The sequence below is a fragment of the Pleuronectes platessa genome, chromosome 19 (assembly GCF_947347685.1).
Source record: "Pleuronectes platessa chromosome 19, fPlePla1.1, whole genome shotgun sequence".
In the NCBI taxonomy this organism is placed as follows: domain Eukaryota; kingdom Metazoa; phylum Chordata; class Actinopteri; order Pleuronectiformes; family Pleuronectidae; genus Pleuronectes; species Pleuronectes platessa.
This window is the reverse complement of record NC_070644.1, coordinates 20,080,892-20,099,942: the sequence shown is the minus strand read 5'-3', so window position 1 is coordinate 20,099,942 and position 19,051 is coordinate 20,080,892. Positions and strand designations below refer to the sequence as shown.

The following is a 19,051-nucleotide window of genomic DNA, read 5'->3' as shown; positions in this document are numbered from 1 at the left end:
AGATATAAAAGAAAAGTAAATTATTGTGTAACTTTACTGTAAAGTGTTGTGTGTGAGTCAGTGCAGTGAGAAGTAGTTTCCATCATAATCAATCTTTACAGGAACCAGTTGTTCTCTCCCAGTTTAAAGCTCCTACTGGTTCAAAGTACGCTTCGCACACAAGGTGACATTCCACGGCCGTGAGTCACCTGCAAGGCATGCTGGGTAAGGGAGTTCCGCGGCGGGCTTCTCCGCACACAGGTCGTTCTGCTGAGTAATGATGAGCAGTTATCATGACGGTGCAACTACATCCACCTCTGACTTTTCTATCAGTTCAAAAGATTCTGATGAAAAGATTGTTCTTTGTGTTTTTTTTTTTTTTTTCAAAGTTTTATTGTATCAGGAAATATTATGAACCTCTGAGAAGTTTTTCAAGAAATATAATTTCACCTGGAGTTTGTAGATTCGCTAAATTAAACATTCTGTAAAACGATCAGTCCAAAGAAAGTTCTGTTCATGTTCATGTTCACCAGAGGAAGTACAGTAGGTCTGTGTGTGTGTGTATGTGTGTGTGTGTGTGTGTGTGTGTGTGTGTGTGTGTGTGTGTGTGTGTGTGTGTGTGTCTGTGTGGGAGGTTCCACACCTCATACCTGCCAGCTTATCAAGGTGTGGACTTGGCGATCTGACACTGTTGTCGGGCCTCACCCAGTCACACCCTGGGGAGGGAGGTGCTCCTCTGTCATGGGTGGGTGGGGTGGGGTGGGATGGGGGGGGGGGTGGATCCTTGTGATTCGGCCCCGCCCCCGGTCGTGGTTTATTTAGTCCTGAGTCGACTTGACTGGACGTGTCATCGTGTTTGTGTTTTCTATAACGTCATTGTGTTTACACAGACTCTGGGTTTGTCTGGATTTAAAGTCTATAATTGGACAATTAGTTGGTTTTGTTTGTTTAATACGTTTTATATATAGCATGTAGACACACGCACAGACACACAAACACACACACACACACACACACACACACAGCAGATATACTATCCTGTACAATAAGTACACACAAGTCAACGCACATTACTGGTGGTGGATTTTGTTGTTCAATCTAGAATTAAGTTTCCAGTGGGACTGACTTTTTTCACTACATACTGACAAACAGCTTAGAATTTGAATGTAAAACACAAACACACAAACACACACACGCGCACACACACACACGCGCACACACAAACACACACAAACACACACACAGGTTGAGTAGACTGATCAGTCAGGCACAGAACTCTCCGGCCGGATATTAACTAACAAACTCACATTCAGGTCAGTGGGGGGTTGGGGGGGGGGGGGTTGTAGTTAGGGTCATCTCCATGTACACAGTGGTGAAGCCAACACACACACAGACACACACACACACACAGAAACCCCCCTGTGGTCTGAACTCAGTTTAAGAAATGAGTTGTGAGTCCGTGTGTCATCATGAGCTCGTCTCTCTCTCCTGCAGTGAGTATTCTACAAACTTTACTTTTTTAAAACCTTAATATTTGTTATGTTTTATTGATTTAAAGGGACATTATAGTGAGTAGAGTTGTTGTTGTCTTTATGAAGCTGTAGCATTGTTTTTAAAAAGCATCACAGGTAACCTCTGTGAAGTGTTGAACATTGTTTTATTCATGTTGTCGTTGAATAAGTTTATTTATTTTAACAACTACATTCGGATCATTTGCATGTTTTCCCTCGTGCGTCCTCTCGGTATAATGTACACAACTGTTTTGTTCAGGTTGAGCTTCTGTGACACGAACGCCCCCCCGACTCTCACAAAATCACATTCACACACGCCGCTAATTTGTTTTCCCAATTATGATTTGCGGGCGGGGGGGGGGACAATTTGTAGAAACAAACGAGCAGAACAGAAACATCATCTGCAGCCGCCGGGGTCAGAGCATAACGAGGAGAGAGAGAGAGAATCACCGCAGCCCACGTCCACCAGGCAGCGCTCCACTTTATAATGAGACTTTGTGAAAGTCCCCCCCCCCCCCCCCCCCCGCTGCTCAGACACTGGATCCGACTGGTTCTGTGTCTGGGAGCTGCTCTGGGCTCCTGTGGGGTCACGTGACCTCCCTCAGAGGGAATCAAACACAGAGCGACTCGTTCCCGGAGATAATTGCCTGTTGTCCATCTGTAGTGTTTCTATACGGAGAGTTTGATTCCCTCTGGGAGACGAGCCGGGTCGTGGGCGGGACGCGTCCTCCAGCTGAGGGTCGGCTCGGCAGGAACACGTCACATGTTCGATTCCCCGTCCTCAGAACCAGACTTGCACTTTGGCTCTTTGTGGTTTTTACTTTCCCTTTAAAGCTTTTCAGACAACAACTCCAGATTATTGAGTTTGTGTTTATATGATAATTGAATAAGTGACTTCTCCTCCGTGCAGAGCAGCTGTTCAGGTGACAGTGATTTCAGTCTGGGTGGAACTGATTCAGGATCAGACACATCTGGGCGAAGTCACCACAGATAAGAGATATTATCTTTACGTGCTTCAACATGAATTATGACAAAAGGCATTTCACAGTTAATTCTTAAGAAAACCGAAAAGTTCCCGTCATTTTGAAGCATTATTGCCTCAGAGCTAAAGACCTGGGTTCACCTCTTATATCAGATATAAACATAATGATACAGTTTGATGTTTTATATACATTGGAATTATTAAAAAATTATCATTAGTAGATTAATAAAAAAGTAATCCACTGATGAATGAATGAAAAGTTGCAGCAGAAGTTTTGACTTGTATCGACCACATGTTGAAAACAGATTTTTATAAGCCGTTGTGTCCTGTCAGCTTTATTCATGGCTCAGGGGTTAGAGTGGGTCGTCCTCCTACCAGAGGGCCGGTGGTTCGATTCCCAGTCTGCCCATAGACGCTCAGTGTGACCGTTTCCATTCTCAAACCGTTTTATGTTTTATTTGACTGCTTTGAACCTGAAGTCTGACTCAGCCTGAGAAGACGCTGACTCATGTGTTCGTCTCAGGTGGGACACACGTGTGCTGGTATGTGGGACGCTCCCACATACCAGCCCCCCCCCCCCGGTTCCTGTCTCTCTCCATTCCACACCGATGAAAACGTTAGTCCAAGAATCACAGCAGCGTGTCTGGCTGATCGGGTGTTGCCTTAATCCCGTCTGACGTTTGCGTCTCGACACTCACACACAACAATTTGTCGCGTGTCGTTGTGTAGTGAAACTCTTCTTCTGTGTCTGTGTTGTTAAAGTCTCCGGAGATCCAGAGACACACAGAGGACGTTTCTGAGGACAGACTTCAGCCGATAGAAGAGGACGTGCTGCTGTCTCCCGTCTCTGAGAACCACCTGGTAAATAAAATCATCAAATCAAGAGAATAAGCTCAAATAATAGGAATAATATACTGTTCATGTAAATATTAGTCACCTCCAGTGAAAACTCTGAGTCCTTTCTCTCTCCTGAAGTGGGAGTCAGCTGTTTTCTCTTTGTTTTGTTGGATCTTTGCTCCGAGGTGAACTGCTCGACACCGCTCAGACCACATTCCTCCAACAGGTGGTTTTCAGCAGCTTCATGTGCTTTGCTGGATTCTTCTCTCTGTGTCTCAGAGGGAATCTATGGAATCTGCCTGTTTCTCTCCTGTCCTTCATTCTCTCTCTCTCTCTCTCTCTCTCTCCGTTCACTCGTTCTGTCGATGTCTCCAGAGGCTGTGTTCAGACAGGCAGCTTGAATCAGATTCACTGTCCTGCTCCCGGGGACAAGTGTCTTTTAATTATGAGAAATACAAACGAAGCACTGAACACAAATGAAACCTGTGTTTTTGAAATGATCGTCAATCCACAGAAATTATACATAAAAGAATCCCTGAAGGAATTTAAATCAAGTATCACAAGGAGCTTAAATTCCATTTGTCAGGTCGAACTTTTTTATTATCTAATTATCAGAAGTTAAATAAATACCAAACGACAAAAGCATCAGTTGATGTTTTGATCTCGTTTGATCGGATCTCTTCATCGCTCAATGTGATTACCCACAATGCAACGGAAAATAAAACACTGTGCTTTCTGTCATTTCCAAAATAATATTATTCTTATTAATTTATCAACCGATATATATGACACACATACAGACATACACAGTTATACAGTCACACAGACACACAGACACACACAGACAGACAGAGATCATAATGTTCTCCCAGTATGACTCAGCCGATTGGTTTCTCGACTCCCAGTCGTCACCTCGACGAGTTCAGACGAGTCTCATTAGATTTAAGTTCTTTTAACTTCATCTCAACTCGTCATGTCCTCCTTTTGTTTCCCCCTCTCCTCTGTCCATCTCTCCTCCTCCTCCTCCTCCTCCTCCTCCTCCTGCTGAGTCATCACTCTCTCCTGTTGGACTCAACTCGTTGTTATGTCCGTCAAAGTGAATCAGCAGAGGACAAAGTGTCCTATAGATACTTTCTCACATTAACTACTCTCCAGATTGAATAGTATGACGATGACTAATCAAACAAACTGATATTATGGACATATCGGCAAATATATATAAATATACTGTAGATAACTGTCAGATTAATCTACTGTGGCTCAGTCAACCACCAGGGGTCCGTCCCACTAACTGGTCCTGTCTCCTGCTGTCCTCAGGGACCGGTGTGTGAGGAGGACACAGTAAGTGAAGGACTGCGGAGGTTTGCCGTTTGGAGTGAGCAGCTGACCTTTGACCTCCTGCAGCTGCAGAGACAGACGGAGGACGAGCTCGGACACATACACACACAGTGAGTCTGAGACATGGACGCAGCTGTTGTACAGAAACACATGAGAGTGCATCAGTTAACACAGGAGGGCGACTGCCACTGTTCAGAACTGAAGACTGAACATCTGGGACACAGACGCCGCCATCTTGTGCCAATGAGTCGGCGCCTGTGCAGGTTTTATCTTGGTTTGGAATCGAGGTGTTGCCGATAAACCCACTTGACCAATCATGACTCAGGCTCAGCTGACGTTTCACCCCGTTTCATAGCATCAGATCATAATAATCATCTAATGAGTCTCAAATTATAGATTCTGTATTTACACGCACCAAACAAACCGTCTCTCTCCTCCTGCTTCCGTCCATCTTGTCCACTCTCCTCCTCCTCCTCCTCCTGAGGACTCTGCTCCACGAGGCTGAACTCAGTTCCCGGTGAGACTGAGGTGTTCAGTGGAATCAGGAGCGTGACCTGTGGTGTTTGAACATGTGAGTGGGAGGCAGCTCCGTGTCGGTTTGTCACAGAGATGAAACCCAACGGCTGGAGTTTCCCTGTATCTCATGACAGCAGCAGGTTCTGCTCGGCTGGAGAAAACAACAGGATTCGGCCTGTTTGTGTGTGTCTGTGTGTGTCTGTGTGTGTGTCTGTGTGTGAGTGTGTGTGTGAGTGTGTGTGTGTGTGTGTGAGAAAGCGTGAACGATGGGAGAAAACGAAAGTGAATGATTCTTTTTTGCATTTGAGGCTGTTTTGGTGTATTTGTGTGTTTTTTTTACATTTTGGTTGGTCCTCAGAATTTCAAAGGGCTGTTTGATGGTTATATAAATAGTTGTATATATTGTTGTATATATATATTACAGGCGTCTCTGTGAAATGAATATCATCAGATCTTGTTGGATGCTCCAGCAGCAGGTGAAGCTTTAACACATCTGTCTTCCTGCGTCTGTCTCGTTTGACTGAACTTGTATGGAGTTCCTGTCCGAGACTTTTTGCTGAGACAGTGATTTTTGTGGTGAATTCACCGGATCCTGGTGCTGAGCTGACGCTGAGCTCATCTTCAGACGCTGGAGGAAGGCGGCCGCTGCCTCACCCTGTCGGTTTCCTAATCGCTGTTTCTCGTGCCTCGACGAGCCATTTGGCACAAAGACACAATTCAACCGGTCTCACTTCTGTCAAAACCACGACAAGCTGCAACACATCTCAGGCTCACACCCAGCGCGCACACACACACACACACACACACACACACACACACTGGTCTGATGATATCCCGGCAGCCCAACCGTTCCCGGAGCCAGGACCGATCAGGTCCCGAGGCAGCTGGGATGAAAGTCTTACTGAGCGGAGATGAGTCGCTCTCTAATAAAAGCTCTCACACGTCAGGTTTCCCAACACAACCCCCCCCCCCCCCGCTCTCTTCCTCCGGGCCTTACTGGAACAAGACATCACCCGGTTTCATTTCACCGGGGTTTTCCTCGAATGGAGGCTAACACAACACTGAGCTCTGTGCTTCTGGAGAAGAGGATGGAGCTGAGACTCGGAGACGTCGACCGATAGAGATAAAACCTGTTTCAGGTTCTCAGTGGATCACAAGCTGCTGGACTAGAGCTGCTTTCGCTTCAGCCACTTCTGGAAACTCTTTGCTGCAGCTCGGTTTCTTTGTCGAGCTGATAAAACTCTTCTCACACAACACGGTGGTCAAACACCAGAGAGAGGATTTAATCCCAATCGTTCACTAACCTCCTCGCTGAGGTTCTTCTGCACCAAACTTTTTCTGCAGCCACGTTGAGCATCATCATCGTGTGAAGCGTGACCGTCCTGGAAAGCAGCTGAACACGATACAACACAAAGTACAGTCACATTTTATTCTACACACTTTATAATCCACTTATAATCCAAGTTCCCTCAATTAAAACCAAACTGCAGAGACTAAAGCTGCTTTCAGACCTGAACTGAGTTCTGCACATTGTCCTGAAATGTATTTGAGAACAGAAATGTCCAAAACATGAAGAACACAAACATCTCAGGATGAAGAAGAGGAGCAAACACGTAGAAGACGCAGAGGAAGACGCCAACTTGGAAACCATCTTCGAGAAATATGCATTTAACATTTACTTTGTTGGTTTGGCCAACGTCCCATCTGCCAACATGGAGGAGGCAGGCTTCAAGACCTTTACTGCAGCCAGCCACCAGGAGGCGATTGAGATTATTTTACTTTATTTATCTATTCACAGTTTGTCGTTTTAATTTAACTCTGCAGTTCCCCTAAAGGCCACCAGGTGCCGCTCTGTGGAAACTGTATAGAAATGAATAGGAGCCGTGTTCTCAGGTGTTTGTGTTGAGGTTTGTTTTCTTTGGAGCGCGATGAATCGTAACTGAATTAAAAGCAGACGGTGGTTCGGGGAACTCCTCCTCATAAATCCACTTTGTGATTATTACTGGAAACATCCAGATCAACTGGTCGTTTTAATAACCGAGGATGTTTCTCTGTCAACACCAGTGTCCGCCCTGCTCCGCTGAGGTGCGCTTGTTTTCTCAACGTTTTGCTGGTGGAGGAGGAAACAATCAAACTTTATTCCAGCACAGAACCAGTAACCTGCCGGTTTGTCCTGTTGAGGCTCCGGAGCTGCTTCAGAATCCTTCCTGTTTATGAACAGAGTGGAGTGAGAAAACCTTGTGTTCATCTGGTTTATCTGCAGAAAGTTCACGACTTTTCAAAATAAAAGCTCTGTAATTTAGCAGGAGGAGAGAGAACCAGTCGCCTGTTTGTTGAATTTGATCAATCGTGTGTTCAAAACGCACAAAACTCTGCAAAACACTTCCCATGGCCGCGTGTGGAGTGTGGAGTCCATCAGATGAATGTTTTTTTGTGAAGTCAGACCGACAGACGTTTGTGGAATCAGTCGATAAATGAAAACTGCCACAAGCAGCAGGTGGAGGAGGAGATTGTGTCTGATGGAGACGGAGGAGATCAGTTCTCAGTGGTGTTTTCCCTCAGAGAGAGAAACTGAATCACAGAGAAACTGAATCAGAGAGAAACTGAAACGAACAGAATGAAACTCAGTTTATCATCTGGTTCCTCGAGGAGAGCTCCTCTCGCTGCCAACACCAACAGGCGGAGCAGCAGTTTGGAAAACACCCAGCTGACCTCTGCCGACCCCGCCCCCCCGGTAATCTGCTCCTCCTCCTTCATGTCTCCAGACTCCTCTGATAACGGGGTCGCTTAACAAGGCGGAGGAGCAGGAGGAGCAGGAGGAGCAGGAGGAGCAGGAGGAGCAGGAGGAGCAGGAGGAGCAGGAGGAGCAGGAGGAGCTCGTTGATTCACAGTTTCCTGTTCACGTTTGACTCCTCGCTCTAAATTAAAGCTTTGTTTCCTCCTGTGGGACGACAACAGCCCAGAGGTCAGAGGTCACGCTGATCTGGGAACAGACGATGACGTGTGGTCGTGAACTGTCGGTCAGAAAAACAGGATGATGATGAAGATGATGATGATGATGATGATGATGATGATGATGATGTGTTCAGGCCCTACGATGAGTAACGGGGTCTTGTTCCCTTGATCCCCTGCTGCCAAGGTGCCTCTGAGCAAGGCACCGTCGTCCTCCTCTTCCTCATCCTGTCAAAGCATTTATCTTATTCTCCACATTCCTCTCCTCCTTTTTTCCTCCTCTGAACTTTTCCTCCTTCAACATGTTCGTCTTATTTCCCTTCCTGTGTCAGTCGGCTGTTTATTATTTTCATTCCACTCCTTTTCATCCCATTAACCCTTTTTTTCATAAATATCTCTCCGTCCCTCCTCCTGCTCTTCCTCCTCCTCCTCCTCCTCCTCCTCCTCCTCCTCCTCCTCCTCCTCCTCCTCCTGCTCTTCCTCCTGCTCCTCCTCCTCCTCCACAATTTTTATCTGCTTCATTCTTTTCACTGCACAGAAACCCTCAGAACTCTCGTTCCTCTCGTCAGCTGCTGTTCTCTCTCTCTGTCACAGAGGTCTAGTGCCTCCTGGTGGACGGATGCTTCACTACACTCTGATGTCTGAGTGCCTTTCTTCTGCTGCTCTGTAATAATGTTGTTAATATGAAACATTTTCAAAATAGAAACCCTCAGACACATCTTTTTACTTCAGTCTTCTCCTGACGTGTTTAAACTAACGATTGTTTCTTAATACTGATTCTTTAATTTAGTTTTAATCATTGATTTTCTCTTATGTGAAACCCTTTGTGTCACATTTAATGCATGATTCATGCTTTATAAATAAATGTATCATCATTATTCATACTATTAAAATAGAATAAGCAAATTTAAAATGCAGAGAAAAGTAACTTGATATTTAGAGTTAGGACAACTTGAGTAGTATAAATATTCACTTGTTTCCCTCAACTGTCTGATGTATTATATCCTTTGACCCAGTGGGACTGAAATCTGTTTAATAATAAATAAATGTCCTTCATCATTTCAATAAAGTCTCATAACATCAGCAATTCTGACTGTAGACATTTTTGTGTTATAACAAAAACTATAAACTGCACTTGCTCTGGACTTGTAGTTTGTAGCAGTGTTCCCAGTGTTCCCAGTGATCCCAGTGTTCTCAGTGTTCCCAGTGTTCTCTATGTTCTTAGTGGTGAGTTTGTGGTTCTCAGTCTTTGAACCTGGATCATTAATCCCTGACTCAGGATCAGATGTTCAGCTCCGTGTGTGTCTATGAAAACTCTGTTGTGTTTGTTCAGGGTGTGAACGCTGTCACGTTGAACTGGGTGAACGCAGGTCGAGTGTTTGATGTGGGAACGCTGCTGGTTTGTGGTTTGTTCTACATGCAGATGGGAGAGAAGGTGCTTGGAGGGAGGGTTGATGGTTCAAATCCCAAAACCACGTCCACATTTGTCCCTGCAGAAAGTTTCTTTACACAAAAGATCCAGATGAAATGAGACACAGTAGAAAAGTTGAGCTGGAATCGATTCAAAATTATTGAATCACCAACTAAATCTATATATTTCCACCTATAATGTATTGATGACATCATATTGTGTGTGTTATAAACTCAAGTTTTCCGTGTTTGTTTGTTTTCAGACTGTTTCAGATCGAAGGTCGTCGGCAGCTTCTGACCTCTGAACTGTTTCATCTTCACAAGAGGAAGAAACAGATCGAACAGGAAGTGACATCCAGGCGTCAGACGAGTGTGAGTGACAGCAGCAAAATACATCATGTGACAGAGTCAGAAAATAAGAACATTTATATAGTTCATTTCAAATACATCAAATGCAATTCAAATAATTTAAAATAGATGACAAATTAGGTAAACATTCATATTTAAACACTAATGCAAAGCATAGGGATCATTAATAGAAAAAGACTAAATTCAAAGAGAGTTAAGATAATAAATTATAATCAACTGTAATAACATAACAATATAAATACTTGTTAATTTCAGTGTAAACCTAGTTGTATGTTTTTAAGTTTTTTTGCATTTTTATTAATACAAGTCTAGAATAGTTATGTGTCTCAGTGGAATTTAACTGCCTTGAAAAAGGAAAGGAAATACAACTTAATATTAATTTGTTAATTTAGCTTAAAACCTTATTGTATATAATTTGCTTGCTCAGTAGACAAAACAATCATTTGATCCAAATACTTTTAACTCTTTAATTTCTGACTCAACAAACAGCTGGAGTGTTCCTCAGGTGTTGTCTAAGTGTTACATGTTATTAAAAAGTGTTGTTTCATATTTTCTGCAGTTCCACGTGTGCGCTTGTCGGGAGCTTCAGGCCTCCATCACCGAGCGTGTGGTCCAATCAGAGGAGCTGGTGTTCCAGGAGGAGGCTGTGCTCTCGCTCCGTCAGCTGCTGAGTGAAGACCTGCTCCGGTTCCAGGAAGAGAGTGAGAGACTGAGACTCTTCACCCAGAGGATACTCAAACTGTCCCACAGGTACCAGCCCCACGTCCTCAGTGAGACAAGAGACAGAGTTTGACTCTGAGTTTAGAGCTGATGGTGTTTCTCCTTCAGGTCGGACGGAGAGGAGACGTTCACTGACAGGCGGAGCCACCGCAGCATGCAGGGAAAGACCGAGGAGAACAACATGGTACAGTCCAACGTCTCTCATCCTCCTCTGTTGTCTCATCGCTTCAGGTTTTCATTTCTCATTTGTGTCTTAATCGAACATCAGACAAAACGTCTCTGAGGCCAAACAAAAAAAACAACCACACGTAACTCTTCTGTCAGAGCAGGGACTGTAAGTAAAGATGGCCGACGTGTCAGATCCTTTAAAGTGAAGCCAGAGTGTCTCAATCGCCCCCTGCTGGCTGACTGGCTGCAGTACAGGTCACAAAAACAGACATAAACGGGCGATGAGCCAAACTAATCTAAAAGTCAAAATACACAGTTTATCGGCCGTTGAATATTCAGACTCTGGCTCCAGAAGCTCAAAACGGCAGCGTTCGTATGTCCGGGATGTTTTGGCTTCAGTTTCTGTTCACCTGGAGGAAGTGGAGACGTGTCGGCCATCTTTATTTACCGGATTCGGTTCAGCGGCTGAATCTTTAAACTCAGTCGAGCTTTTAAACAACAATTATCGGTCGAGTAAAAATAACTGCTCAGTGCAATTTGGTTGTAGGAAAACAGTGTAGCTGTGTGTGTGTGTGTTTGTGTGTGTGTGTTTTGTGTGTCTGGCATTGGTCCAGCTGTTGTCAGTCTTTCTCAGACAGTCGGAGTAGAGACAGAGGAAACATCTGCCTGCTCGTCTGGCTCTGTCTGTCACACACACACACGCACACACACTCACTCACACACACACATACACACACACAGTCTCTCTCTCTCTCTCTCTCTCTCGCTCCTCTACCATCTTTTCCCAAAAAGGAAAAAAGCCCATACCCATAATAAACTGACACAGCAGTGACAGGAGACATCGAGGGAAGGAACCTGGTTTGAGTCTTATTAGAACAGGAAGCTGTCAAAGTGTCAGCGGCGTTTAGCTCGTGAAGCTGAAACCCGGCAGCCGGTCGAGCTGCGTGGAGAACATCACCCTGCTATCATTAAAGAACAAATAAAACAGATTCTTCATTAAGAGTTTCAAAGTGAAGCTGCGACAGAAACCCAGTGTTTGGGTTTAACAGCTGCCGCGGGTGGATTCCTTCTCCATCGGGCTTCGGTGGATAATTAAGAATAAACAGGAGAAACGTCACTCGTCCACTGGAATCCAGATGTTTTCTGTCCAGCTGTAACATTCAAGCTTTAACTGACAGAACCAAATTTACTGTAAATGTTTCTCGACTCGTTTTCAACAAACAAACAAACAAACGTCTCCTTTAGCCAGATACAACATTATTGAATTATTGAACATTATTTACCATATCTACTGGAGATAACAGGCTTCCGTTTATTCGCAGGTTTATTTCGGAGTTTATTGAACTGAAGCACAAAGCTCGTCACTGGTGTGACTGGTTTGACTGGTTGTAAACTGTCCTGATTCAACCAGAAGACGTCTGCACCGCAGGGGGTGGTTCTGTCAAATCACGTGTTAGAGGTGATCACTCTTCCTGACACGCGTTACTAAACGTTCCTAAATGAATCATTAACGTGTATTAAATATAATCTGTGAACACGTGAGTTATGCTCCTGTCACCTCGTCGCTGACTCAACGTCCTGACGTGTTGTGATGTGGGTTTAAAAAGGAAATAGGTCAAGTTGAGTAAAAGTGGATTTTACAGCCGACAGACTTTACAACTCTGATCCCCGAAATAATGTTCATACAACAAGAGACTCAACAACTTTGTGATGTTTCTGTTTTGTGCGTTTGGTCTTGGGGGGGTGGGGGGGTGAGGAGCGGGGTTAAAACCCCCGACATTCAGCCCCTGAGTCCTCGGAGCGGCTCAATAACGTTCTCATCAGATTATTTGGGGTTAATCTGTCAGATAATGAGGATTAGTGTAATCACGCATCATTTTGATTAGATCTGAATTTAATAGATTCAGATTGAATTAAGAGGTTTTAGTTGATTCGCTGATCCGACACAGATTGATTAATTGTCTGAATGTGACACCGTCCAAATATTTACATCAATTAATATTAATGAATTAATTAAAATGAAATAATGTCAGATTTAAACAAAACCACAAACACTGAGTTCAGGAACCAGACGTAGATCTGCAGTGTGGAAATAAGTAATAAACCAAAAAACAAGAAATCAATGAGGAACTTTTAATGTAAACTTCAATAGTTACATATAAAAATAACTTTATTTCTATAAAACCTTTCCAACAAATCAAAGAGCTTTTCAGGCCACATAGGAATATATAAATACATTTTTAATTAGTTAAGATTCAGATTTAGAGTCAAATTCAATCCAAAGCAGTTATCAGAAAAAAACTTTGATAAAATATATAAAATCCAGACTCACATTTAGTAAAGTAAAGATTATAAATGTGTAGAAATGGTTTAAGGAAGTTTTTAATGCAGCAGCTGGATGAACGTCACAAAATATCAACAACACGTAAACGTCATGAAACCTCTGGATCCTGGACTCAGGTGGTTCTCATCAGCTGAGAACATCTGGGCTGAAACACTCGATGCTCCTGGGGAAGTAGTTCTGGAAAAATATGTTTTGCAAACATCAGGTTGAGATGAGAAACTCTGGTGAATTTAATTGTATAATATTTAATTTGATTCGATGAGACAGATGCAGGAAGATAAAAATCTACTGTTGAATATTCACAGTATTAAAATTTAACATTTAGAGAATTTCCTCGGCTGTTTTTTTTGCTTTATCCTCGACCGACATATGTGGGAACTTAATAAGCTGTTTTAAATTCCTGTATTTAACGTATCACTAATAGATTTTCTCATATTTAATATTTGATAAGCTTACACCACTGGAATAAACCCGCTGGTCATTTTAGAAATTTCCCACATTAAATAATGAAAAGATTAGTTTCAGTCTGATCTGTAATAAATATTCTGATTAAGAGGATAATTATCTGTGATGTGAAGAGTTAAAGCCACCGGCCTCAGAGCGACGGGGGCGGGGCGGGGGGGGGGGGGCGAGGACAAGGCGATGGTCCGTAGTTTAATCTCAGTCGTTTAAAGCCACGGGACACAAACAACAACAACAACAACAACAACACGGGAACATATTGCAGCAGATTCGCCTCCGGACAGAAGCAGCCTGAACGTTTTGCTCTCAGTTGAACACACGACACACGACTGAAGCAGCTAATTGTTTATTTCCTGTGTTGTTCTCTGACGGTTCAGCTTCAAACCGGATCAACGTGCATCTGCTTGTTTACGTCACAAACATTTCACTGGTTCCCATTAAGGGGATTTCTGTAGAAATACAATTATTGTCAGGGTCGTTTTTCTCAGGTGGGAAAAATCCTGTTTCTCCAAGTTGATTCTATATGTTTTACTTTCCTGTCAAAATAGAAAATAAAGCACCGTATGTATCAGGGCTTGATATCTTCTGATTGACAGCTAGTATCGTCCAATGGGTGCAATTGCATTGTGGGAAATGTTGGATTTCGTGGGTTGAGCCGTGCTACAGAGTAAAAGTCAGGTTATATAAGTCTAAACATTTAAAATCTTCATTAATTGTTTGGATTTTATAATAAATCTGAAAAACCTTGTGAGTCTGATTCGGTGTGAACGGTGCTGAGCTCTTCTGCTCCGAGCAGCAGAGACACATCTCTGTATTTCCCAGGGTGCTTTGCTGTCGTATATCTGGGTCAGATGGTGAACGGCCATATGTCTGTACTGTAGTGAGGCCACAGGGAACAACCATTGTGTGTGTGTGTGTGTGTGTGTTTCTCCTCCTACAAACTGAGGAATCCCGGTGACATAGACTGTAAACAAAGTGAAGCCAGTGTAATGATCGCCCCCTGGAGGCTGGCTGCAGTGTAGGTCATAAATCTGCCTCCTCCATGTTAGCAGATGGAACAAACTAATAACATCTAAACACATTATAAAATAAATGATTCTGTCATTTTAGGTTCGTGTTTCTGAAGAGTTTGGTTTTAATTAGTTATTTGATGATACACAAATGGGATTGAAATGATTGACAGCTGAGACTGACTCCTGATTGGTGGAACACAGGAATTGTGAGGAACTCCTAAGAAATTTGGTATTCAAGAATTTCCTCCTTCGATGGTCCAAACTGACCACGCCCACAAAATCAATCTTCTTTAGTTGATTCGCTACGAGCCCCGACACCTTCCGTCCCCGTCCCCCCCGGGTTCTCCCCCGTCCTCGGCTCAGCGTCCCCGGGAGACCCGTCCAGGCGAGGCCCTGGATTAAGGCCACTCTGTGCTTTTGGACCCTCGAGTCCTGAAAGTTAAAACCCGCTGGACGGTGGCCACTTCATCTCTGTGAGTGGCAGCGGCCTCCTTGTTAGGACGGTTAATTAAAGCCGGATTTATTCAAGTGGCTTTTTGGCAAAGAAAAGACAAACGCTGCCATTTATTGTTCTTTTCCTCTTCGAGGGTTCATTTTGGAGTCTGTCTGTCTGTCCCTCTGTCTGTCCCTCTGTCTGTCCCTCTGTCTGTCTGTCCCTCTGTCTGTCTGTCCCTCTGTCTGTCCCTCTGTCTGTCTGTCCCTCTGTCTGTCTCTGTCTGTCCCTCTGTCTGTCGTCCTCTGTATTTGTGTGTGAGAAAGTGGGATGCTGTCGTTCGGGGGGGCAGGGTGGGGGTTTTATTTTTTCAGATGAGTGAGCAGATGTTGCAGTAACTCAAGGGGGATTTATATCAGGATGCGAAACACACACACACACACACACACACACACACACACACACACACACACACAAACACATTCACACTGGACCCCACGTCATTATGTATGCATTCCATCATCAACTACACCCACACACACACAGACACACACACACACACACACACAGTTTGAGTCTAAAGTATTAGTCTGCTGCTTTCTAGGATAATTAATAGTTCACGTTAAAGGTCTTCTGTACAGCAGCAGATTTACTACGTGTAAAATAACTGTTTCCTCGTTTTAAAACAAGACGATGAAACTTAAAGATGGACGTCAAGTCTCCAGTTCCTTCTGCACAGTGAAGCCAAACGATCCCAGATACCAGGGCGGCCATCTTGGGCTGATGACGTCATTTGGAGCCACAGAATCGAAACTCTTTAACCAACTAAACTCTACTCTTCTCCTCCCTTTTCCCTGTGTTTTTATAAATATATATATTTCTATATATATATATATCAGCATCTGTGTATGAACTTCTAACCTGGATCCGCTGCTGCTCAGACTCTTGCTTCACAGTTCCTCTGGGTCTGCTCTGTGTTCACCTCTTTCAGCAAACGTCCCAGTCTTCATCATCTTCTTCATCAGTGCTTAGTCGTCAGCGGACCACCAACGAAGAAGAGGCCGATCCGGTCTGGAAAACCAATCAAAAGAAACCGCCTGCGAGTTCGACCCACAGCTCCAACCTGCGCCGAGCCGGCAGCGTCAAGAACCTGATCGGTAGATTCTCCGGTTCCGATCTCGTCTCTCCCACCGGGTCTCTCGCTTTCGGATTCGGAGAAACTATGAAGTCCGAGGAAACGTTCAAGTCCACGCTGTCCAGGTCCACCCCGTCCCTACCGACAGAGGAGGGTCCAGTCCCCAGCATCACCGTGAGTCCTCCGCTCAGAGAAACCCGTCAGAACGAGGCTCCGTCCAGCGGCACCACCACTCACCAGGTCACTGCCAGAACCGAGTGTCCAGTAGGAGGCAGCGCTGAGAAAACTGACTCGCAAGCAACCGTGAAAACACAAACCATAGAATCCGGTAGAGACTCGGTGGCGGACTCTGGGATGGGATCGGTAAGAGAACGTGATAACAACCTCAGACTGCTTTGACGTCTTTGCATGAAACGCAAATCTGGCATTTTCTGTGAGGACGAGCCGACAGCATGAATCCTCAGAGCAGCTGCATGATCTCAGCCCAGCGCTCGACCCGCATGACCACTGGGACCAGTGAAACCACAGCTCGCCGCCGCAGCTCTTTACCAGTACTAATCAAAATGGCCGCACAGATCTCGCTTCCACTCCTGATTCTTTCCTGTGAATGAGCTTCACGCGTTGCAGCTTCTGCCTCAAATAAAAACAAACCGACTCCGGGGATTTCTCCTCACTGCATGATGTGGTCGAGACATTTTGGAATTCTGCGTCTTCAGAGCTCGACCCTGATGTTCTGTGTTTCTTCTCCAGGAGCCGGAGTCCGAGTCCAACAAGCAGCTGGAGGACGAGCCCACCACGCCCAGAGCTCAGCTGGCCAGCCACAACCCCAAGTATCAGCTGTACCTCAGCAACGACCTGAAGACCAACGGGTTGAGCAGCCGGGAGGCCGACGCTCCGGGGGGGGGCAGGCCCACCGAGGAGAACGGCCCCAGGATGTCCCGGTGGGAGGAGTCCCGTCGCGGGCCCAACCAATACCAGGGGTCCCTGGAGTCCCTCGCCTCCCGGGAGTGGGACACTACGTCCGATAGGGTGGGTGAGAGGGGACTGTGTGTGTGTGTGTGTGTGTGTGTGTGTGTGCACCAGTGTGTGTGTATGTGAGATTAGTGACAGCACCAGTTATTAAACAGTGCCATCTTCTGGACAAAACACTGCTGATATTTTCCAGACACAACAAAAATAACATTATTATTATTATTCCAACATGTAAGTGTTTTATGACTCAATAAAACCAGACTAGTTTTGAAGTGTATTTACAAACTTTTATTATAACTGAAGTTCTTAGTTTTTTGGTTTTGTGTTAATATTTAAATCAAATCTAATTATTACTGATTTAATAACTGACACAATTTATAAATATGGTTCAACACACGGAAGCATAACCTTTCATCTGAAATACTTTTATCAAATCTAAATAATCATAGTTTATGATATATATAAATATAATGTCATAATCATGTAGCATCCATTTTTCTTTTCAGTTTTTAAATGACACCCCCGAATGGATAAAACTCAAACTGAAGGTTTCTCGCTGCTCATCTGTTTTCTCACGACTCAATCGAACCAGAGTTCCTCAACTTCCTCAACTTCCTCAACTTCCTCAGATCAGATCCACAGATTCCAGATTATTTTCATTCTCAAAATCCAAAACCAACAGAGAAAGATTTGAGGAATTAAATCGGAGTTGAGAAACTCCTAAATCTTTAAATCATCTGATTCAGCACATATTCACTTGTAATTAGCATGAATAATATCACGATGCTGTTATTTAAATGTTTTATTATAATCAGTACAATAAAGTAAACTTATTTTGTAAAGAGCTTCACTTCACTGCTTCCTGCATCTGAACCTTTATTCCATTATTTATTATTTCATTGATGTAAGAACCAAACTTATTTATGCAAAATGACTTTGGCCAAATCGTTTGCTTTTGTCTTTCTCCCTCGTGATCGCAGGTTTGACGTGTTGTTGTTTGTTTGTTTGTTTGTTTACAGCTGGGTGTTGTTGACAGTCCCCCCCGAGTGTTCAACAGCCCGTACACCACGACCGCCTCCATGGATTACAACCCCATGTATCGCATGTCCGAGTTCAAGGTTGGATTCAGATTCTTATTATATTTCATCTTCACTACATGTCTGAGGCAAATGTTGTATTGTTACTGCCCTGATTTGTTTTACAGCTTAAAAAAAAACTTTATTAAAGATTAAACCAGTGGCTCAAACAGTTGGAAGCAGTTGTTAAAAGTTCTTGATGAGTTTGAGAAGTTAGCCGCTCCAGTAAATAGATATTTACCAGTTAATGTTTTAATTTGAACAAATAATTGAAGTCCTCAGACGTTTAAAAAGGTTTAAACTTCCTCCAGAGGAAACAATCTAAACACTTCTTACACAATAATCACTTATATATTTTAACACATCTTTTGATATATACACAACACACCCACATCCTTTCATGACCCCCCCCCCCCCCCCTGCTCCTCCTGCCAAGGCTCCCAGTGGCCTGTCTCCTGCCACCTCCGAGATGAACCTGTACAGCTTCAACAGCCGCAGCACCAGCCCGGTGGGCGTCCCCTCCTCCAGCTTCACCGCGCCACGCACTCGATTCTCCGCCTACGACACGCTGGTGAAGAGACGGGCGGAGGTCAACCACAACCACAACCACGTGGTGCGTTCAGGGACACGTGTTCTGCGCGGTCATCACACGCTCTGCCTCCCACGTTCGCTCTGTATGATGTGTGTTTTTTGCTCTGCAGCCTCAGGTGATGCCCAACCAGCACTACAGCCTCCGCTCCAACACGCTGGGGGCGCCCAACAAGAAGGACTTCATCGAGGAGCTGACCAAACAGCTGGACGCCTGTCAGAAGGTGAGGGTCACTGGTTCACGTG

The 19,051-nt window shown here is 44.4% G+C and overlaps 1 protein-coding gene across 1 annotated transcript in view; it reads left to right on the top strand.

Moving 5' to 3' along the window:
* LOC128424485 (myosin heavy chain, non-muscle) overlaps window positions 1-19,051 on the top strand; it is a 33,820-nt gene that overhangs the window by 8,778 nt on the left and 5,991 nt on the right. The window contains exons 3-12 of the mRNA XM_053410679.1: window positions 3,235-3,333; window positions 4,627-4,757; window positions 9,789-9,897; window positions 10,454-10,644; window positions 10,723-10,798; window positions 16,026-16,532; window positions 16,920-17,198; window positions 18,161-18,259; window positions 18,654-18,830; window positions 18,919-19,029. Coding sequence (XP_053266654.1) covers window positions 3,235-3,333; window positions 4,627-4,757; window positions 9,789-9,897; window positions 10,454-10,644; window positions 10,723-10,798; window positions 16,026-16,532; window positions 16,920-17,198; window positions 18,161-18,259; window positions 18,654-18,830; window positions 18,919-19,029 — 1,779 coding nt within the window. The remainder of the gene's footprint in view (window positions 1-3,234; window positions 3,334-4,626; window positions 4,758-9,788; window positions 9,898-10,453; window positions 10,645-10,722; window positions 10,799-16,025; window positions 16,533-16,919; window positions 17,199-18,160; window positions 18,260-18,653; window positions 18,831-18,918; window positions 19,030-19,051) is intronic.